This window comes from Stylophora pistillata, chromosome 3 (genome assembly GCF_964205215.1).
Source record: "Stylophora pistillata chromosome 3, jaStyPist1.2, whole genome shotgun sequence".
In the NCBI taxonomy this organism is placed as follows: Eukaryota; Metazoa; Cnidaria; class Anthozoa; order Scleractinia; family Pocilloporidae; genus Stylophora; species Stylophora pistillata.
Window position 1 is genome coordinate 26890760 of NC_142521.1, and position 11106 is coordinate 26901865.

General features: G+C 40.1%; 2 protein-coding genes across 2 annotated transcripts; both read right to left on the bottom strand.

The window, feature by feature from the left end:
* Positions 1 to 7536: 7536 nt before the first annotated feature.
* On the bottom strand, positions 7537 to 8610 carry LOC148735362 (zinc finger protein 862-like). The gene has a single exon (XM_088752944.1). It carries the CDS (start codon positions 8608 to 8610, stop codon positions 7537 to 7539), a length of 1074 nt encoding a protein of 357 aa, XP_088609070.1.
* On the bottom strand, positions 7719 to 10644 carry LOC148735363 (uncharacterized). The gene is made up of 3 exons (XM_088751638.1): positions 10352 to 10644; positions 9483 to 9582; positions 7719 to 9392 (listed from the first exon to the last, which is right to left on the bottom strand). The coding sequence occupies exons 2-3, from the start codon at positions 9553 to 9555 to the stop codon at positions 8716 to 8718; spliced, it is 750 nt and encodes a 249-aa protein (XP_088607764.1). The 5' UTR covers positions 9556 to 9582; positions 10352 to 10644; the 3' UTR covers positions 7719 to 8715.
* Between the last annotated feature and the right edge of the window lie 462 nt (positions 10645 to 11106).

The window sequence follows — 11106 nt, forward strand, 5'->3', positions numbered from 1 at the left end:
GAAACAGATGATTTCTGCTTCGCGGAGTTTTCATTTGTGTTCTATAAATCTTTCATTGTTTTAGAAACTCACTCCGAGTAGCACTAGAAATTCGACCAGGTGAGAGGTCTAGGAGAGTTGAAACTTCCTCAACTCGATAAGCTACTTGCTGATCTTCATTGTCAATCTCAGCTTCTGTCAGAAAGGAAGTAGTTCCTTTGGAATGTTGGCTGGTGTGGGATCTGCAGCTACTGAGATTGGAGTGCTTGACTTGTTTGGAATCTTCTTTCTGTTCTTTTTGTTGAGCCAGCTCTGTACAGATGCAATCATCAGGGATGCCATGCTTGGACTGCATAATGCTGGTCCATTGATCTTAACATGAAGCACTGCTTCAAGCATAGCATTCTGAAGGTGATTTCTGCACCTGTTTTTCCCAATTTTTAGGGCACTCGCTCCCCTTTTAGGCCATGCATTGCTCACTGGAAGAGTGATTGCAGCCTCCACTATGAGAAGAAGTTTTCCAAAAAGGGGATTTTACTCTGATCTCTTTCTCATCACCTGGCCAAGAAACCATTGAGTACTGGTGGTACTGCTTTTATCAGCATTGATTTTAGAAGGAATGCTTGGCTTAATGTTTTCATTTATGTTAAACTTCGTTTGCTGCCATTCTGCAAGAAGTTTGTTCTTTCTCGTCTTCTTTGAATTGCCATCATCTCTCTGGTGAAAGTGATCAGCTAGAGTGGAGACATCTTTGTTTTCATATTCACTTAAACTCTATTCACTGCTTTCTGGCACACCTGTGGGTCTAAAATCTTGAGGGCTGCAAAAATGGGGGAGCTGCCAGCAAATTGCACCTCAATGTTTTCAGTGAGACTGTTAATGTAGTTCTCTTGCAATTGGTAAAGCTGCTCTTTTTCTGCAGTGCTTACCTTGAGATCTTCACAGATGTTGCTAAAGGAATCAATACCAGATTCAAACTTCTCCATGGGTAAATTGGTTTCCAGCTGCTCCTTGATAGTGGCTTTGGTTGTGCTAATTAGTGGAACGATTTGTGAGAAGGACACGTCCAGCTTGAAATGCCTAGGAAAGATTGGACAGGACAGGCAGGACATCCTTCAAAACGAACAGCACTCCAAGGAATTTCCCTTCTTTCAACCTTTTAAAAAGGCCATTGGCTTGACATAGGAAATATCCTTGTTGGTATCAGTGCATGCCAAGCCCAGTTTCTGGCAAATGCAGTGAACATTTATAATGACTGGGTTTAGCCCCTTTAGCTGTGTTGCTACTCTGCTGTTTTTCCCAATCATCATGGCAGCTCCATCTGTTGCTGGGCCTTTAATAACTTCAATCTTCAAACTACGCTGCTGTAGTTCATCCTAGACTAGGATGTCAGAGCATCAGAGTTGGCACTTGCAAATTCTTCAAGAACATCTTGTACCGAGAGAAATGCAGTTTCCATGCATGAGGTGATTGGGCTAACAAACTGTATGAATGTTAGCATTTGACACTTTACAGAGATCTCTGTTACTTCATCCACCATTAGCCCAAAACTTTGAACCTTTTTGCCTTCAATTCTCTGCCATCTTATCCTGACTGAACTGGAAGAATGATCAAATTACACATTCGCCAGACAGATCAATGTTTTTTTTTTGCAAACGAAATTGACATTTCCATTATGTGGTTGGTGACAGTGTAGTCTCTGGACATTTGCTCCTTTCCATCTTTAATTCCTAGATCAAACAACTTTTTGGTCTTTATCATCGCTATTACATAGTTTACCTACTGTAATTTATATAAAATTTCAGTGGATCACACCAACTAAATGCACTCTGGCAGCTTTTTAACTTTCTCTATTTGCGTTTAATTTTTCTTGTTTTGTTTTTCATTTGTTGCCATTAAAAATCCTATTTTTGGACTGAAAAGAGACGGCCAAGATTTGAAGGTAGGTGGCTTGTTGAGCTGCCGAATGGCCAGAATTGAGAATGCTGAGAGGGACACTGTAGGGGGTGGGAATACTATCAAATGTTAAAGGAAAGTTTAATGGAAGACCATGATCTAGTTTGGTAGCTAAATTGTTGGATGATTCCTCTTCACTATCACTCATATCACCAACACCATCTCCATCCGCACCTTGATCATCCCCATCAGCACCACCTTCACCATCTGCATCTGCACCTTCATCACCGTGAGTATCTTTTTTACCTGGGATGCATGCTGGAGTATATTTCTATGCTGGTGGAAGCATACGTGATATGTGGGGCACTCCCTGGGGGTTGGCTACCCCAGCTCGCGCTTGATCCCTAATGAGTCACTTAGAATCAGACAACAGGATACAACAGTGACTACTCGGAGTTTTTTGTTTGTTTTTTTTGTTTTATAGTTTCTTTTTGGGTTAGCAACCCACAGTTTTTTCTAACTCCTTCTTGGGTTAGAAACCTATCCACACTAGCAGTTTTTGAAGATGTTCTTCACCTTGTTCTTGATGTGTTCGAATGGGTTTCTCTTTGGGATGTGCTCTAGGCGTATGCTGGAGAAGATCGAACGAATATCAGCATGCGTCAGTGGCTTATCGAGGTGAGGCAACGCTGTTTTGATAAGATCCGTTTCCTCCTGACCATGGAACCCTTACCGACCAAGATGAAAACATGGAAGCTGAGAAGGTTTGTTCCAAAGGGTTAGATTGGACGTATGCTGCAGTCCTCGCTGCTGGGTCATCCTCCAGGAGGTTGGTGGGGCCAGGCGGCTGCTGTTGCTGCTTGAACAGGTACCGAACCCAGTCCACCACCTGCTTCACCCTCTCCCCTGAGATGACAATTGTCTACACCACCTCGTCATTCTCCATCACACTCAACGCGTGTTTCTTCTGGGGAGATGTTCTTTTCCGGATGTTGTCTTTAAAGGCGACAGAAACTGTGGTGAGTTGCTCTGGAGTCAGAGAACGAGTGAAAGCCACAGGGGAGAGGCTGATCTTTTCCGGAGGAATCTGAGTGTTGTCTTGTATTTGTTGCGAAGCCTCCACAGCAACCTCAGTGAGGTCTTCCCTGAGATACCTAGAGTTGGACACAGGATGAAGAAGAGTCACATTGTATAAACGTAATTATTTTTGAGTAAAAGTGTGTTATGCTTGGGAAAGAGACGTGTTCACAAAGCTGCTTATAAATGAATGTATTCCTATCTTAATTACCATGTATGTGCCGTTTTCTCCCTGTGGCACATTAGCCTTCTTAGATGGTCTTCATCCAGAAAGGCGCACATCCAAGTGTCCCCCTCCCTGGCAGCCTTGATGCCCTCCAGCAGTTTGTCCAACTGGGTGGTGGCGCAACTCTCGCCCCGGGACTGGCACCAGGTTCTGATGGCCTTCAGCTGTTGGTCCATGGCGTTTACAAGATGGCCTACACTCCATTAAGACACAAATGACTACACACGTTTCAATGCAAACAAGTTTATTGCTAAAAAAGACAGTACATGTGTCGTTTTTGGGCTTTTATTCCTTGCCACACTTACCCCTCTATTGCTTCTTTTCATACACACGTTTTGCAATGACCGCATTCGCAAGCAAACTCTCTTTTGAAGGCGTTGCTACTGTGCGGAAATGATTTTTTTAAGCGCTAGTCCATAGTCTTGGCTAGTTATATATCTATTCATTCTTTGACAACATGTCAATCAAAAAAGACAGGTAGACAGATAATGTAACCTACATTTATTTACAAAAAGTTCACCGCTGCATCAAGCACGGATCGTAAGGTGCAATGGCACATTTTTTTTGTACTTTTTTCCTTATTTCTTGAATCTTTGTACCTGGTAATTTCTTTATTTGATACATCCTCCTCTCCTCTTTACATTGTTCATATTCCTTTCTTTTTCTTTCTACTTACACTTCTCTAATCTTTTCTTGAAAAACAATTGTTCTAGTTCTTAGCATGCCATTTTTACTCTATTGGTGCTTTTGACGGTACCCATTTTTGGGATGGTCAAAAACCTTGGAAATGTCGGCAACGTCATGTCCTTGTGATGGTTTTTGTAGGACTTGAGAACCCACTCTGAATACCGTATCTGTCCTTTTAATGTTAAAAGATTCTCTTGATATTCTTAGTGCAACTGGTCCATAGTCTTGGGTAGTTATATATCGATTCATTCTTTGACAACATGTCAATCAAAAAAGACAGGTAGGCAGATAATTCAACCTACATTTATTTACAAAAAGTTCACCGCTGCATCAAGCACGGATCGTGAGGTGCAATGGCACATTTTTTTTGTACTTTTTTCCTTATTTCTTGAATCTTTGTATCTGGTAATGTCTTTATTTGATACATCCTCCTCTCCTCTTTACATTTTTCATATTCCTTTCTTTTTCTTTCTACTTGCACTTCTGTAATGTTTTCTTCAAGAACAATTGTTTGTAGCTGTTAGCATGCCATTTTTACTCTATTGGTGCCTTTGACCGTACTCATTTTTGGGATGGTCAAAAACCTTGGAAATGTTGGCAACGTCATGTCCTTGTGATGGTTTTTGTAGGAGTTGAGAACCCACTCTGAATACCGTATCTGTCCTTTTAACGTTAAAAAATTCTCTTGATATTCTTGGTGCGACTGGTCCATAGTCTTGGCTAGTTATATATAGATTCATTCTTTGACAACATGTCAATCAAAAAAGACAGGTAGACAGATAATTCAACCTACATTTATTTACAAAAAGTTCACCGCTGCATCAAGCACGGATCGTGAGGTGCAATGGCACATTTTTTTTGTACTTTTTTCCTTATTTCTTGAATCTTTGTATCTGGTAATTTCTTTATTTCATACATCCTCCTCTCCTCTTTACATTTTTCATATTCCTTTCTTTTTCTTTCTATTTCCACTTCTGTAATGTTTTCTTCAAGAACAATTGTTTCTAGTTGTTAGCATGCCATTTTTACTCTGTTGGTGCCTTTGACCGTACCCATTTTTGTGATGGTCAAAAACCTTAGAAATGTTGGCAACGTCATGTCCTTGTGATGGTTTTTGTAGGACTTGAGAACCCACTCTGAATACCGTATCTGTCCTTTTAACGTTAAAAGATTCTCTTGATATTCCTGGTGTGACTGGTCCATAGTCTTGGTTAGTTATATATCGATTTGTTCTTTGACAACATGTCAATCAAAAAAGATAGGTAGACAGATAATTCAACCTAGATTTATTTACAGAAAGTTCACAGCTGCATCAAGAACGGATCGTGAGGTGGAATGGCACATTTTTTTTGTACTTTTTTCCTTATTTCTTGAATCTTTGTATCTGGTAATTTCTTTATTTGATACATCCTCCTCTTCTCTTTACATTTTTGATATTCCTTTCTTTTTCTTTCTACTTGCACTTCTCTAATCTTTTCTTGAAAAACAATTGTTTCTAGTTCTTAGCATGCCATTTTTACTCTATTGGTGCTTTTGACGGTACCCATTTTTGGGATGGTCAAAAACCTTGGAAATGTCGGCAACGTCATGTCCTTGTGATGGTTTTTGTAGGACTTGAGAACCCACTCTGGATACCGTATCTGTCCTTGTAACGTTAAAAGATTCTCTTGATATTGTTAGTGCAACTGGTCCATAGTCTTGGGTAGTTATATATCGATTCATTCTTTGACAACATGTCAATCAAAAAAGACAGGTAGACAGATAATTCAACCTACATTTATTTACAAAAAGTTCACCGCTGCATCAAGAACAGAGCGTGAGGTGGAATGGCACATTTTTTTTGTACTTTTTTCCTTATTTCTTGAATCTTTGTATCTGGTAATGTCTTTATTTGATACATCCTCCTCTCCTCTTTACATTTTTCGTATTCCTTTTTTTTTCTTTCTACTTGCACTTCTGTAATCTTTTCTTCAAGAACAATTGTTTCTAAGAACAATTGTGGTTAGCATGCGATTTTTACTCTATTGGTGCTTTTGACCGTACTCATGTTTGGGATGGTCAAAAACCTTGGAAATGTTGGCAACGTCATGTCCTTGTGATGGTTTTTGTAGGAGTTGAGAACCCACTCTGGATACCGTATCTGTCCTTTTAACGTTAAAAGATTTTCTTGATATTCTTGGTGCGACTAGTCCATAGTCTTGGCTAGTTATATATCGATTCATTCTTTGACAACATGTCAATCAAAAAAGACAGGTAGACAGATAATTCAACCTACATTTATTTACAAAAAGTTCACCGCTGCATCAAGCACGGATCGTGAGGTGCAATGGCACATTTTTTTTGTACTTTTTTCCTTATTTCTTGAATCTTTGTATCTGGTAATGTCTTTATTTGATACATCCTCCTCTCCTCTTTACATTTTTCATATTCCTTTCTTTTTCTTTCTACTTGGACTTCTGTAATGTTTTCTTCAAGAACAATTGTTTCTAGTTGTTAGCATACCATTTTTACTCTGTTGGTGCTTTTGACCGTACTCATGTTTGGGATGGTCAAAAACCTTGGAAATGTTGGCAACGTCATGTCCTTGTGATGGTTTTTGTAGGACTTGAGAACCCACTCTGAATACCGTATCTGTCCTTTTAACGTTAAAAGATTCTCTTGATATTCTTAGTGCAGCTGGTCCATAGTCTTGGGTAGTTATATATCGATTCATTGTTTGACAACATGTCAATCACAAAAGACAGGTAGACAGATAATTCAACCTACATTTATTTGCAAAAAGTTCACCGCTGCATCAAGCACAGATCGTGAGGTGGAATGGCACATTTTTTTTGTACTTTTTTCCTTATTTCTTGAATCTTTGTATCTGGTAATTTCTTTATTTGATACATCCTCCTCTCCTGTTTACATTTTTCATATTCCTTTCTTTTTCTTTCTACTTGCTCTTCTCTAATCTTTTCTTCAAGAGCAATTGTTTCTAGGTGTTAGCATCAGGGTTTTCCTTTTCAAATAAAGTTTAAGTCGATAAAAGTAAAGCAGGGGGAGACAATTTGGGCGCGTAGCGCCCAACATGAGCGCCAAAGGCGCGAACCTCTAGGGGGGTCCGGGGGCATGCCCCCCCCCCTGGAAAATTTTGAAAAATTAAGTGCTCTGAGACGCAATCTGGTGCATTTTGGTTGCCCAAATGAAGCAGATGAACAGGCTTCACAAACACAAGAAATGACAACGTATTTAATAAAATGCAGCCCTTTTCTGTTACATCATATGAAATTTTGCAACAAAAATACGAATATGACCTATTTGTTCATCAATCACATAAATCTTTTGAGATATTTTAGCTAATAATTATCTAATAAAGCAGTCAGATAATTCAAGGCGAGAGTGGGGCATGGCTAAAACTCATCCTCAGAAACAGAGTCAAGGGCTGAATCTTCGTCTGATATGTTTTGTTCTGTGCAGTCTTCACCAGCCAAACCTAAGCTCTCTGCGACTATCATCTCTGCTGCTTGTTCTTTACTCTGTTCTTCTTCCTCCGCCTCCTTATTCAAGTCAATTACTATGTCAGTTTGGGTTGCAGCAGAGAAAAAGGCAGCACGTGGTAGTTCCGCATTCTCCTTTGGGGGGTTGTTGTGGCTGGTTCACTCGTTTCAATTTGTACCTTGATTTGTCATTCAGCCAATGCTGTGAAGAAAGATAGCATATAACCGCTTGTCGATGTTCTGAATCAAACTTGTCACATATTTAACTTTCAGGTTGGCCAATCTTCGCTCATCTGATTGTGTAAGCTCAATGTTAGTAGCAGACAGGGGACCATTCCTAAGATCAGCTGTGAGGTTTTTGATGAACTCTGTTTTCTTTGCTTCCTCTAGTAGCTGATTCAGTTGGGCCTTTGCGTAGCCAATGCTGCCTTTAATGTGGGCATATGACAATTCGCCTTTCTGAAAGGTCTTGCTGAGGGTACTAAGAATGGGAAGCACCTCACCAAGCAGATATAGGGTTCCTAGGAAGTAGCCTGAGTACATCTTTTTGTACAGTCCTCCAGCTGTTGCACTTTCGGATTCCAGCTCCTTTAGAGCCAAGAGGAGGGGGTAGATGCACTTCTTGACAGATTTCACTGATGCCTCAAAGCTAAGCCAGCGGGTCTTGCATGCTTTCTGGAGCTTTGTTGCCACGGCCTTTTTCCCTTTTGCACTTAGTTGTACGGTGTTGACGTTGGCTTGTATCTTGATGAAAGTCGCCATTTTCTTGGGCGAGTTTTCAAGAAGCTGCCAGACCTGCCTAAGGCAGTTGTGAACGTTGTCGATGTATTTCACATCGTCTTCTTTACTGGTATCAACAGTTGCCAAAGCTAGTCTATGACAGACGCAATGAAAGGTGAGAATTGCAGGGAAATCTCTGCGAAGAAGTCCAGCCAAGCCATTTTGTTCTCCTGTCATTACTGATGCACCATCAGTACAGACTGAGGCAAACTTTCTGGTGTCTAGGGATTTATTTTCCAAACCTTGAAGCACAGCTGCCTTTATGGTCGGAGAATTCGCACTAGAGCTTTCGCCACTCAAAAGGTTAGTTGTAAAAAGGAACTTGGTGTGTTTAGAGGCTTTCTTATCTACATACTGGATGAAGCAGATCATCTGCTCTTGAACAGCAATATCTGTAAGGTCGTCTATGAGCAGTCCAAAACATCTGGCGGCCTGAGCATCTGGCAAAAAGGAGTTACAAACCGCATCTCCCAATGCTAGCATCATTTCTTTTTGCACTCGTTGACTTCTGTGTTGGAAGTACTTGATCTCTTCACCCCCTTGCAACGCTACAAGCTCATTTAGATGGGCTGCTTTCCTATTTGATATCTCCTATTTCATCAGGAAATATAGATTACGCATGACGCATTCAATTGTTTTTGCCTCCGCAGCTTTTCTGTTGCTGACTTCTCTCTGGAAAATACTTCCCCTCTGTGTGTGTTCAAGTTGGATAACTTCATTGTGTGTTCTACTGTTGAGATGCCTCACCAATGCCGAGGACTTGAACCTCACTGAGGGCTCTGCAGAGAATTTCTCTTGCTTATTTTGTGTAGAGTGGACATTGTGCTTCTTGCACAGGATACAATACACCCCTTCACCTTCTACAAACACAGGCCACCAGTATCCGCTTGCTGCACAGTAGGCAATGTCAGCTTTGCATAGCCATGCGTGATTAAACAGCTTTTCTTTCTTCTTGCCCTTGTTTGCTTCTAGCTGCCTGGAAATCTCTTCTCTACTGAAGGTGCAACCCGCATCACAGATATCGTGGTGATGAATTCTTGATTTCTCTCCAGGAAAAAGGTCTTCCAACATCTCTTGTGTAGGCATTTTAGATTGATTATCCAATGGTTTTTTGCTTACGTTTGTTACAGGCACAGCAGATGGACTTTTTTCTACTGAGGGAACTTTTTCCACATTATCTGCTGATGTGTAAGGCAACGGAGCACATCTATCATTAGAGTCAGCTTGTGGTGCATCAGACTGTGTGAGATCTGCAGATGTGGATGCATCTGATGAAAGAAAGTTACTGTTATGTTAAGATAATGAAAAGTGTAATTGTATTTATACAGTAAATAAGTGTTGTCAAAATGTTTTCTTGCCTGACACCCGTTGTTTTTTGGTGAAAAATGTCTGAATCCCGGCCTGTTTGGAACATTGTCTCTTTTGGCTCATGTTCGAGAACTACACTGTGATGTTGCACTGCAAAAGTAATGCATAATAATAATGATATCTCTACTTATATAACAAGTCAAGGATATAATTTATCAACACCTCCAATAGGCATCGTTTTTTCTTTACAACCAAAGAGAGTCTGGAAGTTCGCTTGCAGCCTCAAAACAGACTGGGCACGACTGGTTCCAAATATGGCACGTTGATTATGCAATCGAGCACATGGCGACAAACAGCGACAAACAGCAACAAACAAAGTGGTTGTATCTTCGCCCGTTCATCCCTCAGGCAATACCGGGCACATTACTAATAAATATTAATGTAAAACAACACTCGAATCGATCTGGAAGAATTTCACATCAAGATATTAACACAAGAATCAAACAGATCAAAGGTGAACAAAAACACGAACATCACAAAAATATTTCGCAATTTTATCCCGCACGATCGGCTTATCACTTTACTTCGGTTTATAGCTTGACCCGAGATAATATTTTTTATGCTTTCGCTTGGTGAGAATAAGTAGTTCCTAGTTAAAGTATGTCTGTTTAAACTAAAACAGTGAGAAGCCGAGAAGTCAAGAAGATAATTGACCTTTCAAATAGTGATTCATTATTGTCTGCGTTAAATTTATTTTGCTTCGAATTCACGAAAGCTAAATGAAGCGTATTTGAAATGAAAAGGCGACACACCTCATAAACAAAGGACCATTTTGGTTTAATAAATTGCGATGAAAGCGCTACATTTCATTAAGTGATGAATATTTATGAGAAATGCAGAAATAAAACAATTTACGTACCTTGAAGGGATGCCAGTGATGCGTGACTTGACAACGCAAACTTGCATTAATGAACGTCACGTACCAGTACACGTGTAAAAATTCCTCTTCGTTTTCGCGAGTTTCTTCGGAGGAAATATGTACTCCTCATCGATTTCCGTTTCTTGCACGTCATTGTCAGACAACATACAAAGCGTTTATTCTTTATCTAAAATATTTTAAATTATTTACCAGCAAGGATGCTTTTAGTTGCCGGCGACGGAGCCGTTCGCAGGCGGCGGAAATCGCCGGTCGCCGGCCGAAAAGGAAAACCCTGTAGCATGCCATTTTTACTCTGTTGGTGCTTTTGACCATACCCATTTTTAGGATGGTCAAAAACCTTAGAAATGTTGGCAACGTCATGTCCTTGTGATGGTTTTTGTAGGACTTGAGAACCCACTCTGAATACCGTATCTGTCCTTTTAACGTTAAAAGATTCTCTTGATATCCCTGGCGCGACTGGTCCATAGTCTTGGCTAGTTATATATCGATTCATTCTTTGACAACATGTCAATCAAAAAAGACAGTTAGACACATAATATAACCTACATTTATTTACAAAAAGTTCACCGCTGCATCAAGCACGGATCGTGAGGTGCAATGGTACATTTTTTTTGTACTTTTTTCCTTATTTCTTGAATCTTTGTATCTGGTAATGTCTTTATTTGATACATCCTCCTGTCCTCTTTACATTTTTCATATTCCTTTCTTTTTCTTTCTACTTGCACTTCTGTAAT

Excerpts from the sequence above, each read along its gene's own strand:
- LOC148735363 (XM_088751638.1), bottom strand. The coding sequence starts at position 9,555 with ATGAGCCAAAAGAGACAATGTTCCAAACAGGCCGGGATTCAGACATTT. Across the intron at positions 9,393-9,482 it reads CAAAAAACAACGGGTGTCAG|ATGCATCCACATCTGCAGAT; the intron begins GCAAGAAAACAT and ends TTCTTTCATCAG.
- LOC148735362 (XM_088752944.1), bottom strand. The coding sequence starts at position 8,610 with ATGATGCTAGCATTGGGAGATGCGGTTTGTAACTCCTTTTTGCCAGAT.